At 44.3% G+C, this 23,015-nt stretch overlaps 2 protein-coding genes across 5 annotated transcripts in view; one reads left to right on the forward strand and one right to left on the reverse strand.

Annotated features, from left to right (window-relative positions):
- Abhd12 (abhydrolase domain containing 12, lysophospholipase) overlaps positions 1 to 23,015 on the forward strand; it is a 75,469-nt gene that overhangs the window by 24,714 nt on the left and 27,740 nt on the right. For 3 of the 4 annotated variants that reach the window (XM_004668034.2, XM_045157805.1, XM_045157803.1), the window contains exon 2: positions 21,598 to 21,722. In XM_004668034.2, coding sequence (XP_004668091.1) covers positions 21,598 to 21,722 — 125 coding nt within the window. Of the gene's footprint in view, positions 1 to 20,989; positions 21,108 to 21,597; positions 21,723 to 23,015 lie in introns of those variants that run through there. The other variant, XM_045157804.1, reaches the window with a different exon arrangement.
- LOC123462985 (probable dimethyladenosine transferase) lies at positions 13,800 to 14,835 on the reverse strand. Its single transcript, XM_045157807.1, has one exon. It carries the CDS (start codon positions 14,808 to 14,810, stop codon positions 13,953 to 13,955), a length of 858 nt encoding a protein of 285 aa, XP_045013742.1. The 5' UTR covers positions 14,811 to 14,835; the 3' UTR covers positions 13,800 to 13,952.

Genomic DNA, 23,015 nt, shown 5'->3' on the forward strand with positions numbered 1-23,015 from the left:
CCATTTTCAATCATATTACCTCCCCATTACAAACATTGTAATTACATATATACAATATCAACCTATTAAGTATCCTCCTCCCTTCCTTTCTCCACCCTTTATGTCTCCTTTTCAACTTACTGGCCTCTGCTACTAAGTATTTTCATTCTCACACAGAAGCCCAGTCATCTGTAGCCAGGATCCCCATATGAGGGAGAACATGTGGCGCTTGGCTTTCTGGGCCTGGGTTACCTGACTTAGTATAATACTTTCCAGGTCCATCCATTTTTCTGCAAATTTCATAACTTCATCAAAAACTTCCTCTTTTGCAGAGCAGGAAGGATAGGTTTGAGGAGCCACTCCTGAAGAGTGATTATGTCAGAAGGATTGACAAAGTGCCTTGTAACCAGATGTGCTTGGAAGCCTGGTGCTATCTGGGTTGTAAAAGTTGGTCGTAGTGAAGTCTGATGCCAAGCAGTCCTGGGCCTGTCTGCCATATTTCAGTATGTGTTGTCCAAGGGGACAAGTGAGGATATAGATTTGCTTTGGGAACCTTTGTGTGGAAACCATGGCTACACTTTCATGTCAGTCTGTGCTCTCTCAAGAGGAAAAATGATGTGTTTGCTGAACCTTTAAAGTAGCCACCTTCCTAACTATCAGATCTCCCTGTACTTCCTAGATATCACACTATCTTTCAGAAATGGCTTCAGGTACGTTGGTGTTTGCTGATGATGAGAGGAAAGGACTGGGAACAAGTGGTAAAAGCAGAACAGGTAGCCGGGTGTGGTGGCGCATGCTTTTAATCCCAGCACTCGGGAGGCAGAGGTAGGAGAATCGCCATGAGTTCAAGGCCACCCTGAGACTACATAGTGAATTCCAGGTCAGCCTGAGCTAGAGTGAGACCCTACCTCGAACCCCCCCCCCCCCAAAAAAAAAGGCAGAACAGGTAAAAAGGAGGGCAGAGGTTGGGATGCCAACAGTGTGTAGTTTGGTGTTCTTACACAGGGGTGGGAGGGTTAAAGAGACCGCAGGCAACCAGACCCCAGACCTTGATGCCAGGTGGAGGAGTCTAGATGCAGTGGCAGCCATCCTAACCTATTTAGTTAGTTTTTCCTTGTTCCCTGAAGGTAACCTGTGTAGTAGATAACACAAAGGAGTTATAGACCCGTCATCTTGGCCAGAGATTCAAGGCGAAACTTCAAGCACCTTGGCCCCACAGCTAGTAAATGCAAAGCAGGGCTTCAAGGAAGTTTCCACCTTCCCAGGCCCATTCTCTTTCCTCTGCTATTAAAGCTCCTAGGAACCAGGTGGCCATGGTGGCATGCGCCTTTAATTCCAGCACTTGGGAGGCTGAGGTAGGAGGATAACTGTGAGTTTGAGGCAACTTGGGACTGCAAAGTAAGTTTCAGGTCAGTCTGGACTAGTTAGCCCCTACCTTGAAAAAAAGCAAAAAATACATAAATAAAAATTTTATTTGACAGGGATGAGGGAAAAGAGGGTACCAACACATGATGTATCCATAGGCAACATTTGGTTAATAATAATAATAAACCTTAAAAAACATTTTACTTGAAAAAAATAAAAAGGGGCTGGAGAGATGGCTTAGCGGTTAAGGCACTTGCCTGCAAAGCCAAAGGACCTCGATTCAATTCCCCAGGACCCACATAAACCAGATGCAGAAGGGGTCTCATGCATCTGCACTTCATTTGCAGTGGCTAGAGGCCCTATTATGCCCATCCTCTCTCTATCTCCTCCCCACTCTCTCTGCTTGCAAATAAATAAATAAGAACAAAAAAATAAAATAAAAAAAGAAAGGTATAGAAGGCAAAGGGAAAAGCCAGTAGAAGGAAGCACAGGGCAAGTTGTGGAAGCAACATTGAACTGAATACTTAGGCTCAGTACACTCTCTTTCCCCATCCCCCCACCGAGGTAGAGTCTCACTCTAGCCCAGGCTGACCTGGAACTCACTATGGAGTCTCAGAGTGGCCTTGAACTCATGGCGATCCTCCTACCTCTGCCTCCCGAGGGTTGGGAATAAAGGTGTGTGCCACCATGCCCAGCCCTAGGCTCAGTATTCTTAAACTTTATGTGTATGAGCTTAAACCTTATGCCAGCCTCCTAAGGTGGGTTTGTCACAGGTGAGAAAACCAAGGCATAGGGGATTAAGCAGTTTAAGGGTCTCACAGCCTCCCAGTAGGACACCTGAGCTTTCTTCAGCTCCTGTACGCTAACTACATCTCCTGGCTTTGGTTAGGTCTCTAATACATTCTGTCCATTAGAAAAGGGAATTATTAGGGGCTAAAAACATTGGGCAAGTGGCACTTATTAACTAACACATGCTTTCCTTCTGTACCAGTGTTCATGACCATACAGCAGGGCTTGAGGGTGGTCTGCGTTCACCAGTTTGCTTCCTTAGAGCTCTGGTTGGTTTGGTCCACTCATTAGGTTGGCACCATCAGTCCTCAGCACTGGTTGTAGCTGGCCAGCTCTGGGCATCAGCTCTATGTGCTCTAGGGAATAGGGATGGTTCTACCGGAGGTCATGCCTCAAAGTGGCCAGCTGTTACTGAACATTAGGATGAATGAGAAGTCTGGTGTGTCACTGAGTTATGGGAACCCCACAGGAAGCAGCACGAGGCACCAGGAGCACTGAAGGTGAAGGTATCCAGCTGTACTGGGATTGATGTAAGAAATTTTTGCAGAGGTTGTGTTAGTTTTCTGTTGGTAAAACAAATATCTCAGCTAATTAGCCAAGAAGAAAGGTTCATTTTGGCTCACAGATTGAGGTCCCAGTACTGGTTGGTCTTTGGTGAGATCTCATCATGGTAGAGAATGCATGGTAAGGCAAAAGCCTTTCTTTACTTTAGAGCCATAAGGAAGCAAGAGAGATAGAGGAAGGGGTGGGGGTCCTTCAGTCCTCATCAAGGACACCTCCTAATGACCATCTCAAAGGTTCTCCATTTCCTGATAGACATGGGTTGGGCACCAAATCTTCAACACGTGGACCTTTGAGGGACACTTAACTAAACCATAGCCTGTGTGCCTCTTCAAAAAAATAACCTCAGGAGCCGGGCGTGGTGGTGCACGCCTTTAATCCTAGCACTTGGGAGGCAGAGAGGTAGGAGGATCACTGTGAGTTTGAGGCCACCCTGAGACTACATAGTGAATTCCAGGTTAGACTGAGCTAGAATGAGACCTTACCTCAAAAACAAACAAACAAATAAAAAAATAACCTCAGGCTTTCCAGACCCGAAAATTAAAGGGAATGCTCTATTTATAACTGAAAATAATGCTTTGTTAGCACAAAGTCTGCATAGGAGCCTTAAAGGAGTTTTCCGGTATGATGTTATAAGGTGGCTCCCTTCACCTAGGTGATAAGCCCACGGACACTCACTGGTGCTCACCATCAGTCCCTATTCTCCACCTCACCCTCCCAAGGGAGAACTGATTTCACAATTTGAGGGGAAGTGACAAGTGACTCTCATGTGATACCTCATGCACTGTGCCCCTGCTGCAGGAACTGAGCCTTGTGTGGAGACGATGATGCCAGAGTGATGGAGCTGCTGCCAGACAGGGGCCTGACTGACTGTGACTCATAGAAACCTCACTGACCAGAGCTGAACAGATAGCAAGATCTAGAGATGAATGATTTTCCTTTTTTAAAAAATTTATTTTATTTTTTTCTTTTTCAAGGTTCTTTTTCTGGTCCAGGCTGTCCTGGAATTTACTGTGTAGTCTCAGGGTGACCTCGAACTCATGGCGATATTGCCTCAGACCTCTGCCTCCCCAGTGCTGGGATTAAAGGCGTGTGCCACCATGCCCGGCAATGATTTTCTTATGCTGCTTAGATTTTTATTTATTTATTTATTCATTTGACAGAGAAAGAGGGGGAGAGAATGGGAGTACCAGGGCCTCTAGCCATTGCAAACGAACTCCAGATGTGTGTGACCCCTTGTACATCTGGCTAATGTGGGTCCTGGGGAATCAAACCTGGGTTCTTTGGCTTTGCAGGTGAACACCGTAACCGCTAAGCCATCCCTCCAGGACCCTCCTTTTTTTGAGATAGGGTCTTGCTAGTTCAGTGCTAGAGCACTTTCCTGTATGTACAAGTCTCAAAGCTTTGGATCTTCAACAGCCCCCCATAAAAGAGAAAAGGGGAGAAAAGACACTTTCAAAAGTAAAGTGATTAAACCATAAAATGAGAGAAAATATTTATAAATCTTATATTTAATATATTTAATTTATTTAATTAATCTTATATTTAATATAAGGGGTAGTATATAGGAAACTCCAGTCATTTCACAAAAATTTAAAGTTGAGCAGCAAACTTTCCTAGGCATTTGTCCAAAGATATAGATGCCCAGTAGGCACATGATTAGATGATCTGGGTCACTAATCATTAAGGATATGCAAATCACAACTCTGAAATTCTACTTTACACTGATTAGAATGTTTGTATAAAAATAAGAACAGAAGAGCCTAACAAATGTTGGTGATGAATTGGATGTAAATAGAAAATGTTATAGCCATGTAGAAAACAGGCTATAAAACTGAACATAATATTACCATATAACATAGCAATTCCACTTCAGGGTATATTCTCAAAGGAACTGAAAACAGGGTCTTGAGGAGGTACTGTGCATCCATGTTCTCAGCATATTTATAACAGCTAAAGTATGGAAGTGTCCCCAGGGTCCACTTAAGCTTGGAAGGATAAGTAGTATAGGGATTGAATTATTAGCTTTAAAAAGAAAGGGATTCTGACATGTTACAGCCTAGATGATTTTGTGTGTATGTGAGTGTGTGTGTGTGTGTGTGTGTGTGTGTGTGTGTGTGTGTAAAGTCAGAGGAAAATCTTGGGTTTTATTCCTCAGGAAAGAAAGTTACCATGCCCAGCTTTACAAATGTGGGGTCTGGGGATTGAACTCAGATCCCTTATGCTTGCAAAGCAAGCACTTTACTGACTAAGCTATTTCCTCCAGACCCACAGCATAGATGATTCTTGAAGACAAGCCTGGTAAGTAAATAGCCAGGCACAAAATGAAACACTCTCTGATTTCACTTATTTGAGGTTCTGGTGTCAGCATCATGGAGACTTACAGTAGAATGGAGGTTTCCAGGGTCTAGGTGAAGGGCATAGGGGTTGTTTAATGGGTTTAGAGTTTCAGTTTTACAAGATGAAGAGTTATGGAGATGAATGGTGGTTATGGCTATATGAATTGTCAATACCACTGAACTGAGTTGTGCATTTAAAATGATACATTTTGGTATGTATATTTTACCACTAAGAAAATTGAAAAATAAGTATAGGAGAGAGATAATTGCCTAATGTGTGTAATGCCCTACGTTCCATTTCTAGCACTGAGAAAGGAGGGGGAGGGACATGTAAATTTGTAAATTCTGAAAGGATATGTTGTAAAATTTCCTCCCACTTTCCCTTCTGTAATATAAAAACTTCCTCCCCCACAAGACTGTAAATCCTTTCTGGCCCCTGCCATACCGCTACCTAGATGCATTGATACATATATGATGATATCAGCAGGTCATCTCTGTGTGAATGGATGCACCATCCCCTGTTGAAACCAAATGCATATGAAGCAGTCAGGAGGCTGAGGCAGGGGGATCACTGTGAGTTCAAGGCCAAGCTGGGCTGTATTGTTCTAGGCCAGCAGAGTAAGCCCTTGCCTCAAAAATAAGCAATGTAGTATACAGTAATCTGTAGCTTTCATGTATACAAATGGTTGTTACACCTAATAGAAGAGACGTTTTAAACCTCCTCCCCCAACAGCCTAAACAGATGCTTAAGAGAAATATGTAAAATTAAGAGACAAACATTGGAACCATTTTTGAAGAACTGTGAGTAGATACGAACAAATGTTAAGACACACCACAACCTTGAATAGCAAAGCTCTGTATGATAAGCTACCCAGTCTGGATGATACCTCTCAACAAATTCCAAATGGGTCACCCATCTGTTTCTCATGGATCTGACCTGAGCTGAGTCTGAAGTTCAGGTAAAGGGTAGTAACAGGAGTAGGAGGAGCTCCCAGAGAGGCAGGTGGTCCATGCTCTGACACTAGTTCAGCTTGGGAAGCTTGGCAAGAACTGAGTTAACAGGTGGCGAGCCAGGACAGGGATTCCAGAAAGGGACCCAAGTATATCTGGGAAGTTCGTATGGGATGAAAGAGTAAATAGGGTTGGAGAGATGGCTTGATGGTAAAAGGCATTTGTTCACAAACCCTGCAGCCTGGGTTCAATTCCCTAGTACCCCCATAAGCCAGATGCACAAAGTGGCGCATGTCTGGTGTTCCTTTGTGGTGGCAAGAGGCCCTGGTGTGGCCATTCTCTATTTCTCTCCTTCCTTTTTCTCTGTCTCTCTCAAATATATATTTGAAAAGTAGAGTAAACAATAAATGAGTGGGCCAAATTTTGACTTATTTTTCTGGTACTAGGGATCAAACCTGGTTATTCTTGTGAGCTAGTCAAGATCTCTACCCCTGAGTTGCATGCTCACCCCAATTTTTTTGTTTTGTTTTTCGAGGTAGGGTCTTACTCTAGCTCAGGCTGACCTGGAATTCACTCTGTAGTCTCAGGGTGGCCTCGAACTCTTGGCAATCCTCCTACGGAGCTCTTTGTCACTTCATAAACTTCATAACCAGTGTTGCTTGAGCACCCAAGTTCTAGGTACTGGTGGTGTGGTCAACAACATGGCATATCTTGGAGAGACTATTTCCTTCCAGACTATGAAGGGAAAGGAAAGACATGGAAAGAAACTCATACTCTTGATGAATGGGTTCATTATTTTTTTAAAACCAGTTTCCTACGAATTTGGCTTTTCTCAATGCTTCTTGTCACTATTTCCAGTTTTCTAGAGTCCAGTCTGTTTCTTTTTTCTTTATCCATTTTTTTTTAGGATAATTGACGTATGGTAAGCCCAAGAGTCTGAATATTTCTAGTTTTGAAACGTCAGATGACCTGTGACAAGGTTATGAAGATTTACCCCCTGACAGGGGTGCTTCAGTGACCATTTCCCCACTCTGCCTTCATCAGTTGTTACTGACATGAATAACTGATGACGGGTGCAAAATGAAATCCTGTGTGATGTTTTCCTTTCCTATGCTGTGTAGTATTTATATCACTCGGATATTATAAAATTTTATAAATTATTCCTTTTCTTGGTAACTTGCTGGTGCAAGTTGTTTAAGAAACTTGATGTCTAGGGCCAGGGTATAGTTCAGTGGAGAGAGAGCACTTGCCTAGTACACTCTGGGCACGGGATTTGATCCCAGCATGGAAAAACAATAAATAAATTAGCCCAACTTCTTATCCTGCTGAGTTTGGTTTTCCATGTCCTCAAGTTAGAAACTGCAGACTTCTGCCTTTGTCACTTCATAAACTTCATAACCAGTGTTGCTTGAGCACCCAAGTTCTAGGTACTGGTGGTGTGGTCAACAACATGGCATACCTTGGAGAGACTATTTCCTTCCAGACTATGAAGGGAAAGGAAAGACATGGAAAGATGAGATTAGACTGGAGGGCCAGAAAGACTGCAACAGCAGCGAGTGAGACAGACCTGGCGGAGGATAGGGTTGAGGCTCCACATAGGGAAGCATTTGGCTTATGTGAGAAAATGAAGGAGCTGGATTAGGGCCAGTGAGAGAGTGCAGGGAAGGGAGCACAGCAGGGGTCTCAAGGGGCTGGGGTCTGTGTTTTAGGTGCTCTTGGCAGGGCTCAGAAGGGCATCGGCGCAATAAGATTGCATGTTAGAAAGATCTCGTTACACAGTCAAGATTGTCCCTGGAGGAAAGCACGTGGGAGGCACAGTCTTTCAGATGGGGGAGGGGGTCTTTCCAAGAGGCCATGACATTATTCTCCAAACAACCCCCCACACACATGCAGACCAGCTATGCATAATTTAATAGGCATGTTTGTAATGAGGTCATGCTCATAAAAGTTATTAATGCAGTGAACAATGAAAAGTGATTGCTGGGCATGGTTACACATGCCTCTAACCCTGGTACTTGAGAGATGGAGGCAAGATCACCAGTTCATGGCTAGCCTGGACTCTGTAAGACCTTGCCTCAGCAAAGAAGAATAAGACCCTGGGTTCCATCCCTAGCACTGCAGTAAATGAATAAGTAAATAAATACATAAATGATTAAATAGATAAAACATTTGGGGGACAGCTAGTCTGGACAAGAAATGTTGCTGGTATGGCCTAACTGAGGTGCAAAGAGGAGGAGGTTGAAACAGGCTTCGGAAAACGTGCAGATTGTAGGTGGAAAGAGCAGGGAGGAGGTAACTGAATGCACTCAAGCTCTCGGGCATGGCGTGTTTGCAAGGTGAGAACCTGGGCCAGAGCGGGTCTGGGGAGAGGAAAGAAAGAAAGAGCAAAGACTGAAGGAGAGGACAGGTAAGGAAATTCGAATCGCCAGGGGATAGGATTTGCCGAAGAACCCAGTCCACCGAAGCATGTCTCTCTCATACTCTGCCAACTCTGCTTGTTCCTGTCACTCAGGGTCCAGGCCAGCAGGCCTACAGCTCAACACACACTTGTTCCATCTCTCAGACAGGTCTGCTTGCTTCTATTTCCATAGTCTAAGTGGGTTATTGCCTTCAAAATGGAGGGAATATGCTGTCCTGCTAGGATCTCAGAGAGAACCAGAGAGCAGGTCTCATTGCCTGACAATTCTCTGTAAGACTCAGTGGTGCTCAGGTCATTGACCCAAGTGGAGCAGCCTTGAACTTGCTCAGAATGGCCTGCACTCTTCTGCTTAGCTCATGGCATGGTGTATCCTTGGGCATCTTGGAAAGAGTGCTCTAGCAGAGCTTCTCAGTGGATAGACAGGTGCCCTGTCCTCAGATCAAGAGTGTGCTGTCAGCCTGCGAGTTATCTCCCTTCTCCACTGCACTGCTGGAGTGATAGCTGCTCCTAAGCACGAATGCAGCTGCAGAGGGAGAAGATACTGGCACAGGAAATACAGAGCTCGGTTAGATGCTTTGGCCCAAAGGGACATGGGCAGTGAGGGTTGGAGAAAACCAGATTGTGTCTCCTTTCCTCAGCTTCTGAACAGACCCTGAAGCTTGTCGTTTTTACGTCCTTCGGCGTGCACAGCAGTCTTCCCCGTCCCCAAGCATCAGGCAGGGAACAGTGGCTGAGATCACGCACTCAGGAAAGGGAGGACCTGGGAGGGCCATGCACTGCTCTCTAGAAACAAGCCAGTGTGAACCCTCCCTGGCTGGCTTGCTAGAGGATTTGCAAGCACAAGTATTTATTGACGCATTGCAGCTTAGACATAGGAAATCAAATCCACAGTTTCAGAGTTGGGACCCAAGGTCAAGAGGAGGCATCTGGAGGCCTGTTCATGGGCACACTCACTGAAGGTTTCAGTATGCCCGAGGTTCTGTTGGGCTCCTTTGGTGACTGAACTAGCTTTTCTCTCAGGAAAGAACTCAATGCCCAGCACTGCTTTGTGTTTTTTATTTGTTTGCTTGCTTGTTTTGAGGCAGGGTCTCACTCTGTAGCTCTAGGATGGCCTTGAACTCATGGTGATCCTCCTGCCTCTGCCTCCCAAGTGCTGGTATTAAAGACATGTACCACCACGCCTAGCCTAGCACTGCTTTGAATCACTGCCTCCGTTATACAGCATGAACTAGTGAAAGGAAGAACCTTTTTATAAAATAAACTGTTTTTGTTGTTGTTGTTTTATTTTTATTTATTTATTTGAAAGTGACTGACAGAGAAAGAGGCAGATAGAGAGAGAATGGGCGTGCCAGGGTCTCTGGCCACTGCAAACGATCTACAGATGTGTGTGCCCCCTCGTGCATCTGGTTAACGTGGGTCTGGGGCATTGAGCCTCGAACTGGGGTCCTTAGGCTTCACAGGCAAGCGCTTAACTGCTAAGCCATCTCCCTAGCACACCCCCCCCTTTTTTGAGGAGTAGAGTCTCACTGTAGCCCAGGCTGACCTAGAATTCACTATGTAGTCTCACGGTGGCCTTGAACTCACAATGCTCTTCCTACCTCTGCCTCCCAGGTGCTGGGATTAAAGATATGCACCACCATGCCCAGCTCTTATGTAAACATTTTTAGCATAATGGTGTTGATCACTGAATTATCAACATTTTAGTATCTCAACAAAGTCGATAGTCTTTATTTTTTATTTTTTGGTTTTTTTGAGGGAGAGTCTCACTCTAGCCCAGGCTGACCTGGACTTCACTATGGAGTCTCAGGGTGGCTTCAAACTCACGGTGATCCTCCTGATCCTACCTCTGCCTCCCGAGTGCTGGGATTAAAGGTGTGCGCCACCACGCCCGGCGATAGTCTTTATTTTTTTTAAAAATGCCTTTACTTATTGGGCTTTTCTGGACTCTAATTTTGCATGATCATGTTCATTTTAATTAAGTTTTAATAAACATGCAAAATAATGGGTTTCATTATAGAATTTTCATAATGTATATCATATGTGATGTGTGTAACTGTTGAGTTTGCCATGCTGAGATTAAACCCAAGGCTTTACACATGCCAGGTTAGTGCTTTATCACCAAGCTATACATTCCATACCTTCACTGTCTTTCTGATATACAAGTATACTACAAAGTTAATTTTTTTTCCCTCTGTATACCTTTCAGAAAGATATTCAGAGGGTATGAAAACTTTCAAGAAAAAAATATACTATTAAATTTTTTTTGAAAATGGAGATTTTGCGACTAGCTGAAGAGATTTATTTCTGACCATAGCACTGAGGTTGAAACGGGTTCTAGAGAAATTAAGCTTTAGTTTGCAGGGCCCTATACAAAGAATATTTCAATCTGAAATATCTATATCTGTGCAAACACATGTCCTTTGTAGGAAAAAGCTCCTAGGATGAAGTAGAAAAGCAATCACAAGCACCCAGCTGGTTTCAAAGACAGTTGTCTTCAGCGTTCAGTCCAGGAGAGAGAAGGATGCCAGGGAGAGCCCTGCTATAACTACACAGGCTGTGTTTCTAGTTTATGAACCCTGTCCCTCTGGAACTGGGCAGAACTTAATTTATAAGGATGTAACTGTTTAATAAAAATAACAACAAATAGCCAGGCGTGGTGACGCATGCCTTTAATCCCAGCACTGGGGAGGCAGAGGTAGGAGGATCACCGTGAGTTCAAGGCCACCCTGAGACTCCATAGTGAATTCCAGGTCAGTCTGGGCTAGAGTGAGACCCTACCTCGAAAAACAAAACAAAACAAAACAAAAAAACAACTAACAGGGCTGGAGATGGGTCTCAGTGGTACTTTCCTAGTATGCTCAAGGTCCTGGTTCAACTTCCACCACCACACAAAACAAAGGAACGCTAACTAGGTGGGGGCAGATGGGGGTTGCATGCCTATAATCCCAGCCTGAACCATCTGGGCCACAAAGCACACATATGTACACCTACCCACCCACACACATACATATGTGTGTGTGTGGGTGGGTGTCAGCCTGAGCAACATAGCAAGAGTTTACCTCAGAAAAATAAATTCACTAAACAGTAACTCCATTCTTGCCTTGCCCTCATGTCCTGTCCTGTACTTAAGCTTTCTGGTGGAATCCAGAAATACTGGGGGAGCTATGGCTAACATTCTGCTGATACTATTGGCTTTTTAAATTAATAACTGTTTTGAGAGTAGTTTTTTTTATTATTTTATTTTTCAAGGTAGGGTCTTGCTGTAGCCCAGGCTGATCTGAAATTCATTATGTAGTCTGAGTGGCCTTAAACTCACAGCAATCCTCCTACCTCTGCCTCCTGAGTACTGGGATTAAAGGCATGCACCACCATGCCCGGCACTTGAGAGTGATTTTAAATTTGCATAAAATCTTATCAGAAAGTGCAAAGGTTTATACATATTTTGTTAACCTTATACCTAAATACTTCACTTGGAGGTACTTTTTGCACATGTGGGGGGGGGGGCGGAAGTGTGCATGTAGTGTCTCCCTCCCTCGGACCTCAGTATCACACTTGTGCTTTTCTTACCCTAACAGATTTGCCTTTTCTAGACTGTAAGGTAAGTGAAGTTATAGTTACCATCTTCTGTGGCTGTCTTAGTTAACTTGGCACAGTGCTTTTGATGCTCACCTCTGCTGTTGCATGTGGCAGCAGTTCAATGTAAGTTTTTCAAACCATCTTAAATATTATTTGGAAATAATCCATAAATAAATAACCAGCCCCATAAAACTTAGACTGGAATGCTAAGTAAAAGATGCCGAGAGAGGATAGTGTGAGGAGTAGCTCCCTAGGTACACTCCGTGAGCTCCTGTGTCCCCAGTGTCCTGCAGAGTCATGTGAGATCGGTGATTTTCTTTTCTTTTTTTTTTTTTTAGGTACAAAGAAAGCCAAATATCAATGAAGATGTTTTATTTAGCTTTCTTTTATAAATGAAAGTTACTAAGTCTTTATTAAAATACATTAACAGTATGTCTTCAATCTAACACCTTTAAAAATATATATATTTTATTTGAGACAGACAAGAAAGAATATGGACACACCAGAGCCCTGCCACTGTAAACAAACTCCAGACATGAATGTCATTTTCTGCATCTGGCTTTACATATGTACTGGGGAATTGAACCCAGGCCATCAGGCTTTGCAAACAGGTGCCTTTGGCTGCTAAGCCATCTCTCTGGTCCAAATCTGAGTTTTAAAAAGAGTTTAAATGTAAGCATCAGCAACTAGAATTTTAAGTATCTGGAAGTTGTGGGAAAGCTCTAAAGCAATTTTAAAACCTATTTGAAGCCGGGTATGGTAAGGCATGTCTGTAAACCTAGTACCTGGGTCAAGGCAGGATGAGGAGTTTAAGGCCAGCCTGGGCTACGACAGAACAACGGGTCAATCGGCACATGACCCTGTCTCCAAACAAATGTCAACCTGATTGATTTATAAACACCCCTGACATTTTCTGGGTCCCTAACTTAACTGTGTCACCTCTAAGGAAAGACATTTAATTTTACAGTTCATTTCTTTGGGCTCAAACATCCTGCTTTTACAGGTCAGGAGACTTACCCAGACCAGAATCCTCATGGTGTCTGCTGTGATGGGATAGCTGATGATGTAGACAAGCGCAAAGAACTACAGGACAAGTGGGAATACAGACCAAAAATAATAAGTGCTGGCTGTGGTGGCGCACGCCTTTAACCCCAGCACTCGGGAGGCAGAGGGAGGAGGAACACCAGGAGTTCAAGGCCACCTTAAAACTATATAGTGAATTCCAGGTCAGCCTGAGCTAGAGTGAACCCCTACATCAAAAATAATAAGTGTGATGGAGAATGGAATTTCAAAGGGGACAGGGGGGAGAGGGAATTGCCATGGGATATTTTTTTATAATCATGGAAAATGTTAATAAAAATTTAAAAAAAATAAGTGACCTTTACTATACACGTACATATGAACAAGAATAGTATGGGGATATGTGACCAGCTGAGCATGTTAAGGAACAAGGACTAAGGCCTGAAGCCGGTCTCAACAGTTGATAATGCAACAAACAGAAACCTTTCTACAATCAACAGGAACAGTTGTGTAAAGTGTGTAAAGTTGTGCGTACTTGCGGCTCTTGAACTTGAAGACTAATATGTGTAAAATGTACTTGCCCTGTGAATTATATTCAAAACACACCTAAACTAAAAAATCTTAGGGCCAGGTGTGGTGGCGCACACCTTTATCCCAGCACTCGGGAGGCAGAGGAAGGAGGATCACCGTGAGTTCAAGGCCACCCTGAGACTCCACAGTGAATTTCAGGTCAGCCTAAGCAAGAGTGAGACCCTACATCGGGAGAAAAAAAAAATATTTACGTACTTAGAAATGACCACCTTAAAAATACAGGATAATAAATGGTACAACAGTAGTATTAAATAAAAGTAACAAAGCAAGTTATGTCCCGATGGAACAAAAGCATAGCTCTTCTCAAATACTAGAAACAAACTCATTTTTTTCTTGGTCTTGAAAAATTGTTTTCCAAATAGCTAGGAAAAATGGATGCCTTCTGCATTGAATCCATGTAGCAATCTGATAAAGTCATCGATGTCCATGGAATTGGCCCGCTTGTCACTAAAACCTGTGCTGGTTAGGATCTGCTGTATTTTATCTGCTATGCTGAAATCTTCGGGTACTGTAATATTGTTCATTGAACAGTGAATTCTGTAATTTTTTTCCAACAGCTGTTGTACTGCACTTGATTTGAACGCAGCAGAAAGTGTCTTGTTCTTCCGAATAAAAGTGATTCTTACTAAACCATCCCATTCCTGAAAATTGATAGGTGGCGGTGGGTTCTTTGGTTCTGTCCTTACAACACTGGACTCCACCTTGGGTGGTGGTCTGAAATTATTCTTCCCAACCTTCATTAGATGGTCCACTCGTGCCAGCAGCTGTGTATTAATCGAGAGTCTGCAGTATAATTTATCTCCAGGTTTTGCAACTAGGCGGAGAGCAAATTCTCTTTGAAACATAAGTACAGCACATCTGAAAAAAGGTCGGTGCAGCAACAGCTTGAAGACAAAAGGTGAAGAGATCTGATAAGGCAGATTTGCCACACAAGCATCCAAGAACGGCAAGTCCGATTTCAGCACATCTCCCACCATTACTTGAAGTTTGCTTGCCAGAGAAGTGCCCTGAACTCTTTTGTGAAGTTCAGCCACCAGCCTTGGATCAAGTTTACAGGCAACTACCTTTTTTGCTTTTTCCAATAATTTTACAGTCATGTTGCCAGTTCCAGGCCCAACTTCCAGCACCACATCAGTTGGTCTTAAAGCAGCCTTATCGATAATACTGTTGACAATTAGAGGATTTTTCAAAATGTGCTGCCCAATCCCTGTGTTGAACATGAGTCCTTGGGCATCTCCGAAGAGTGGACAGTGAGCACTGCCGAGTGACAGAGCCCGGGACGCGGCCTCCCAGCACGTGCCAGCGGGCCAGCGCCCGAGATCAGTGATTTTCATAACTGAGCTGAAATTTGCTGTTTTCTCTCCCTACGTATAAGGAAAGTCTCCAGATACCATGTCTCGTGTCATATTGCACAGGCTGAGTGTAGCCGATAGAAGGAGCCACTGTCTTAGCTCTGTGAAGATGTGAATGTCCCTGTTCTCACTAAAACTGTTTCTTCTGGAAAATATATAATAATAAGTTCTATTTATAGCAACAATGTAATAGGTTTATTTTTATTGCTAGATGAACTGATAGACTTTTCTGTGTGTAGTACTGGAACCCAGGGCCTTGTGTTGCAAGGCACGGCCACAAGGTTGCACCTGCAGTCCCTATGGATAATTCTTTATGTATATATGGAGATGTTGGGGGAAAGCGAGAAAGAAATGAAAGAGAAGACTTGGCTCAACAGCAGAGACAGGTTTATTTGGGGAAAGCCAGAGAAGGGCTCTGATCAGGTGTATCAGAAGCCACTTCACTTACAAACTAGGGAACACTTGTATTGGGCAGTGGAGGCACTGGAATTCTTTGGTGGCAGGGTGGTCCACCTTGCCTCAGGGCTTGGGCCACTTCAGGGAAGTGATATTCAGACAGTTGGTTTGGACTATTCCAGGAAAGTGATAATTGGGATGGGTAGTCTGGGTTACTCTTGGTAAACAGAGGGTTACAATGAAATGGTATTTAGAGTCCAGAAGTAAAGATGTTCTGGTTCTAACATTCCCAACTCTTTCATTATATAGAAGACCAGGGTAGGGATGTTACAGGAGCGGGATCCAGTCACATGGTTCTGATCACATGGGCCGAGGTAGGCTGGGTGGGACAGGAGCATGGATTCTCTTGCATCCCAAATAGTGACAGGTACTTCTGAAACCAGTTGAAATTGGAGATGTTAAAACAAATGGTATAAATAGGCAAATAAAAGGTTGACTCATGACATTGGAAATCAGGAAAATGGTAAATGAGGGAGCCCCGGCACACCAGAGAATGAGTTTAACCTTGGAGGAAATAAGCAAGGTCTCATGTATAGTTCTAGCTGAATAGGAGTGTGTCCATAAGAACTAAAACCCAGAGCAACAGGTGTCTCAGTTGGTCACAGAGATGTCCAGTCATATACAGAAAGAGATAATATGCTGACTGTTTGAAAAGGCTAATGCAGCCCCAAATAATTTTTAGCTCTGGGTGATAACACAATGGCTGCAGTCCATGATTGAAGTTCTAATGACACAGGCGTGGTTTCTGGGAACCTCAGGTTTTGGCTTCTCATTTGCCAACATCATTTTGCACTTTGTGCGCCTGGCAGGCTGTTGTCCCATGTGGCTTTTTCCTAGAGTCTGTTATAGATGATACTGAACAGGCAGGGAGGCAGCTCTTCAGAGCCGTTACACAAGAAACTCCTAGATCACATTAACTCTATTAGCCATTGTGATCTGGTCATTATATATCTATATGTGCATTTTCTTATATGTGACATGACATTTACAGGTGACACATGAGTATTATATCTAAGGTTGAAAATAACATAGTAAGTAAGGAAACAAGAAATACTGTGTGTAATTGCTAACTTGGATAGGAAATTAATTGAAATATTTGGCAATAATATTTGGCTTAGATAAGGTAGGAAGTATATAAGAAATTAATTTTGAAGCATTATTTAAAATGTCCTGAAAAATTCTAAACTTAAGCATTATAAATGCTAAGAAATTGACTAATTTCATGAGGTTTCATATTAGATATCTTGGAGGTGGAACTTCAGAGACACAAAAGAGGGAACTAGTGGAATCTGGAAAATGGGCTGGAGGCCATTCTCTAAGGTCAGTTTACAGCTGCACTTTGAACAGAATCAGGTTAAGTAAACTTAACTGCAGTTTAGGACTGCACTTAGAAAGAGAGAGAAGAGATTGCCATTTGCAGTAGCATAGTGAAGGAGAGCTGTAGTCATCTTCTGGGGCTGGGGCAAGGTGGGTGGCTAATAGGAACTGTTTAATAGGGTGAAGAGAAGGTAGGCATAGGCCCTGGGTGGGAGAGCAGAGCTGACCGAGAGGGAAGAGATCAGAGGCAGAAGAATGCCTGAATAGAGCAGACTTCTTACCATTAGCCATTCTGGTTTATGAAGTTATCAAGATCTTTACGAATTTGGAAGTTGGGCTCTGTGTCCCTCCAATCACTTGGGAACTTCCATCTGTGGGTGAGTTTTTCCCTAGGCTGGGCCTGGGCTGCCTCAGGCCCAAACCCAGCTGGGAGGGCCCCATAGTCCTTATTCTCCACATGGGTTCTTGATTCCCTCCAGCTCCCCACATGGCAGGGACTCCTTGAACTTTCTTTTCTCCTTTCTTTCCACACTTCCCCACCCCAGGCCCTCCATGTGGGATCTCTAGTCACATGGGTACCTTTCCTTGGCTCTACTTCCCTCAATAAATATGCTAATTTAATAATTAAAAAAAGTATTTGGAAGTTGGGTTGAAGGAATGGCTTAGTGGTTAAGACATTTGCCTGCAAAGCCCAAGGACCCAGGTTCAATTCCCCAGTACCCACGTAAGCCAAATGCCAAAGTAGCACATGTGTATGGCGTTCATTTGAAGTGGCCAGGGGCCCTGGAACACCCATATTCTCCCCCGGCAGTCTCTTTTTCTCTTCTCTCAAATAAGTAAATATTTTTTAAAAGAATTTGGAAGTCATATGTGCCATTTTTAGGCAGGAGAAATGATTGTCCAATTTATTTTGCATTTAAACTGTATTGCAATAAAAAATGAGGCACTTGGGCTTTATGTCTCCTTCTAGGCCAAGGGTTTTAAGATTGGTCAGGAGACAGTCCAGCAGGAAGGCCAGTGGAATTTTGAAAATTTGGGAACCTGTGGAGGGTTGAGAAGTGCTAGGGCAGGGTGTCTGTCTTGAGAACCAGGCATCCCTCATCTGAGGACCGAGGCCAGAAACCTTCTGGAGAAGGACCGGGAGGGAGGGGGGGTCAGAAGCAAAGCAGTAAACCTGGGCAGCTGCTTCTGACTTGAGGCTGCTGGGGCAGTCCTGTGAGGACAGGGCCCGGGAGCCCAGTCAGTCTCTCCTAGGTCCCGTAGGAAGACAGACGGAGGCTGACTCACCACTTCCTTGAGCTAAAGATGGTCCTGTGTTGGATGATCCAGTGGCTATGGCTAGTGGCCTTTCTAAGGCTGGAGCTAAGAAGAGCAGGGAAGGAAAAGCTTTAAGGCAGGTGAATTGTGGTTGAGATTGTGGTGAATTGTGTTGTGAAAGGGTGGTTGGAGATTTGTTCCACCACCTGGGAATTTTGAGAGCCCATCGAAGAGCAGCCTTGGCGTTGGCCTTGCAGTCTTGCCCAGGACAGTTGCAGTTCTCAAGCGATTTTAGTGTGGTGAAGGAGAGAGAGGGTCCCCACTCCTGGCGTCTGTCCAGCACCCTATGCTAGGAGAAAGCAGGAAAGAGGCAAGAGAGAAGGCTCAGTTCAACAGCAGAGACAGGCTTATTTGGGGAAAGCGGGAGAAGGGCTGTGACCTGACACACCCTAAGCCACTTCCTTTACAGACTAGGGATGCTTAGGGAGTGGCTGGCGGGGGTGTTGGAATTCTTTGTTACAGGGTGGTCCACCTTGCCTCAGGGCCTGGGCCACCTCAGGGAAGTGATCATTGAGATGGGTGGTCTGATAAACAGAGGGTTATAATGAAATGACAGTCTGAGTCCAAAAATGGAGACATTCTTGCTGGGCGTGGTGGCGCACGCCTGCCTTTAATCCCAGCACTCAGGAGGCAGAGGTAGGAGGATTGCCATGAGTTCAAGGCCACCCTGAGATGACAGAGTTAATTCTAGGTCAGCCTGGACCAGAGTGAGACCCTACCTCGAAAAACCAAAAAAAAAAAAAAATGGAGACATTCTGCCTCTGACCAGGGTGCATGTGCACATGTGTGGAGGGACCACCGGACAGTCTCAAGTGTCATGTGTCATTCCTCTCAGGTTGCTGTCTCTCATTGGCCTGAGGCTTGTCCATTAGACTGGATGCGCAGGGTCACTAAGAGCTGCCTTTCTCTGCCTCCCAAGAACTGGGATTATAAGTGTGCGCTGCCACTCCCAACAGAGAGAGAGAGAGAGAGAGAGAGAGAGAGCACAAGAGGGAGCGAGCGAGCCGGGTGTGCTGGCACACGCCTGTAGTCATAGCTACTCAGGAGGCTTGAGTTGAGGAGTTCTGGACTGTAGTGCACTGTGCAGGTTGGGTGTCCACACCACGTTCAGCATCAATATCGTGACCGCCTGTGGGTGGGGACCACCAGGTTACCTAAGGAGGGGTGAAGGGCCCAGGTTGGAAAGAGAAAGCAAGAGCTCTTACATGTGTGGTTGTTGCAAGTGTGAGTGCAGGTGCGTGCATGTGGAGGTCAGAGGTCATAGTGGTTCCTCTCTCTATATATATTTCCCTCTGCCTTATTTATTGAGATGATAAAAATCTGGAATAAGAATCCAACAGAGACAGGCCCCCGCTCCCCACTGGCATCTCAGCACAGAGTGGCTCTTACTAAACCCAGAATTTATCAATTCAGCTAGTCTGCTTAGCCAGCTTGCTCTGGGGATCTGCCCATCTCTCTGAGTTCTGCGATTATGGTTACATACCATCATGCAGTTTTTAGATGGGTGCTGGGGATCTGAACTCAGACCCTGTGTTTGCAAAGTGTTTCACTGGCTGAGCCATCTTCCCAGCTCCCCTGTAAACATTTTTTAAAATATATTTTATTTATTTGAGAGAAAGGCGGCAGGGTCTGGGAGGGGGGAGAATGGGTGTACCAGGGCCTCCAACCACTGCAAACTCCAGATGCATGCCCTTCCTTGTGCATCTGGCTAACATGGGTCATGGAGAATTGAACCAGGATCCTTTGGCTTTGCAAGCAAATGCCTTAACTGCTAAGCCATCTCTCCAGCCCCCGTAAACATTTTTTTTTAATTTAATTTTTATTAACATTTTCCATGATTATAAAATATATCCCATGGTAATTCCCTCCTTCCCCACCCCCACACTTTCCTGTTTGAAATTCCATTCTCCATCATATTACCTCCCCATTACAATCATTGTAATTACATATATACAATATCAACCTATTAAGTATCCTCCTCCCTTCCTTTCTCCACCCTTTATGTCTCCTTTTCAACTTACTGGCCTCTGCTACTAAGTATTTTCATTCTCACGCAGAAGCCCAGTCATCTGTAGCTAGGATCCCCATATGAGAGAGAACATGTGGCGCTTGGCTTTCTGGGCCTGCGTTACCTCACTTAGTATAATACTTTCCAGGTCCATCCATTTTTCTGCAAATTTCATAACTTCATTTTTCTTTACCGCTGAGTAGAACTCCATTGTATAAATGTACCACATCTTCATTATCCACTCATCTGTTGAGGGACATCTAGGCTGGTTCCATTTCCCAGCTATTATAAATTGAGCAGCAATAAACATGGTTGAGCATGTACTTCTAAGGAAATGAGATGAGTCCTTTGGATATATGCCTAGGAGCGCTATAGCTGGGTCATATGGTAGATCAATCTCTAGCTGCTTTAGGAACCTCCACACGGTTTTCCACAATGGCTGGACCAGATTGCATTCCCACCAGCAGTGCAGAAGGGTTCCTTTTTTTCCACATCCCCGCCCCCGTAAACATTTTTAAATGCCTTAAATTTTAACTGCTTAGTCAACAGTAATAAATATAAACAGACTTATAGCTAATAAATATAAACAGATTTCTTAGTAGAGAGAGAGCCAGAAACTAAAGACTTGACACAGGAAAGATGATTGAGAGAGGCTGAGGACCTCTGGGTACTGCTCAAGGATCAGAGGTGGAGGGTGGTGAGAACTGGGACAGTGACCCCATCTGAAAGGGATTCCATGGGATAGCTCCAAGGACTGGGCAGAAATGCCTGCACAAGCCTTGAAGGCTCCGTCTTATTCCCTTCTCCCACTTTCTGGAACCTGGCTGGGCAGGTTATGCAGATGTAGGTGCTTCCTGTTTCCCACAAAGAGCTAATGAGTAACTCCCCGCTCAGCTGGTTCTCTGCCAGAGTGACTTCAAGACCCAGAGAAGCCACTCTGCTGAGATGAGGTGGCAGTGGGAGACTGGTGTCAAGTGGGTGCTTTCTGAGGGTCTGTTGTCTCTGTTGGATTCTTTACTCTGGGCTTTTAAGAAACAAAACATGAGAAAACAGAACTTTTTCCCCAGGTACCATTGGAAGTGCAAAAGACTGTCTCAAACAATGATACTGTTTTTTTTTGTTTGTTTGTTTGTTTTTTGTTTTTCAAGGAAGTGTCTCACTCTGGCTCAGGCTGACCTGAAATTCACTATGTAGTCGTCTCAGGGTGGCCTTGAACTCACAGGATCCTCCTACCTCTGCCTCTCAAGTGCTGGGTTGTTTGTTTTTTGAAGTAGGGTCTCATTCTAGCCCAGGCTGCCTGGAATTTACCATCTTGTCTCTGGGTGGCCTCAAACTCACGGCACCTCTGCCTCCCGAATGCTGGGATTAAAGGTGTGCACCACTATGCCCAGCTCAAACTATTATTTTAATAACCTGATGATTAGAAGCTTCATTTGTTATTGATAATATCCCTATGGAAAAAGCTGCCATGACCCTCGCTTAGAGAGAGTGTCAGCTCTGTGAATAAGCTGGCAAAATTGCACCTGCTGCCTTTTGAATCTTGTTTCCGTCTCACAGGCGAAAGGGTTTGTGGTTCCGACTGAGGAAGATACTTCTCTGTGTTCTGGGGTTCTACATTGCCATTCCATTTCTCGTCAAATTATGTCCTGGGATACAGGCCAAACTGATTTTCTTGAATTTTGGTAAGTACTGTGTGCCAATTTTTCTTTAATTATACTTAGAATTTATTCTCATGATACCATCTGATTTTAGTAGATGCCTTTTTCTTTCAGTTTAACTCATATAGGGCAGAATGTGTAGATCGTAAGTGGAGAGTGCTGTAGGTGGAGCCATCACCTCAACCTAGGAAGAACTCCCTTCCCTCAGGAAGCTCTCTGTGCCCCTTGCCAGTTGAGGTGTGCCGTGATGCTGGCCTTGCTCCCCAGTTCCGCATCTGGATCCCTGCACCGCTTGGGGGCTGGTTGTCTTTCTTCAGCCGAGGTAGATAGAAATATTGACAGCATGAAGAGTCGTCTGCACTTGTCAAGTTAGAGATCTGTGCTCACTTACGCTGTCCAGGAAGTTAATTGAAGCCACTGAAAAGGGCAGCTTTTTTTTTTTTTTTTTAAGGCCTTAGAGAGGGTTGTTGGTTCTTCTTCCTTAAAAAAAAAAAAAAAAAATTCTCCTTTAAAAAAAAAAAATCGTAAAATGGCTGGCAAGACGGTTCAGCAGTTAAAGGCACTTGGTTGCAAAACCTGCTGGCCTGGGTTTAATTCCAGAGCTACCTACGTAAGCTGGGCATAAAAGTGGTACAAGTGTCTGGCATTCATTTGCAGTGGCAAGAGGCTCTGGCACACTCTATACCCACACGACACATGCAAATAATTTTTTAAACAGAAAAAAAAACCTAACATGCTTTGACTTTTGTAAAGTGTTATGCCATCCTGATAGGTGAACACAAAATAGATAATTTTCATCCTTGAGTTCATGTGGATCCTCTGTGTTCCAAGCTGTCCTGAGGATTTTTCATGTTGACTTTTGGGGAAGTGAAAAGGAAGGTGAGGAATTACCAGCCCATAAGGCAGAAGGCAGGGGATTCCCAGGTGTGTGTTGGAAATAATCCCCTTAGGAACATCATTTTACACCCAAGATGAGGCAGGGAGGGGGTGGGTAAGAGGGACTTGTGTGGGAACTAGGGCCCTGAAAATGACATGGACGGAGTTGGGATGGAAAGGACGCAGATGTGCCTGGATTTTGGCAGGTTTGGCTTATAGAATGGCTCTGGCCCTTGAGTGTTTTGGAGCTTGCAGCTAGAAGAGCAGGCATGTTTCAAGCCTCAGGCCCTCTCCGTAGTAACAGAGATCTAGGCTCTGCTGGGTCTGAGTGTACGAGTTCGGGATGTTCAGTCTATGATTGACTTAATTACAGAAAGTCGTAAGATACAATGGTTTTCTATAATTTAAACTGGCAAGAGAAATAGAAATAGGGCTGGAGAG

The sequence above is a fragment of the Jaculus jaculus genome, chromosome 8, assembly GCF_020740685.1.
Source record: "Jaculus jaculus isolate mJacJac1 chromosome 8, mJacJac1.mat.Y.cur, whole genome shotgun sequence".
Classification (NCBI taxonomy): Eukaryota; Metazoa; Chordata; class Mammalia; order Rodentia; family Dipodidae; genus Jaculus; species Jaculus jaculus.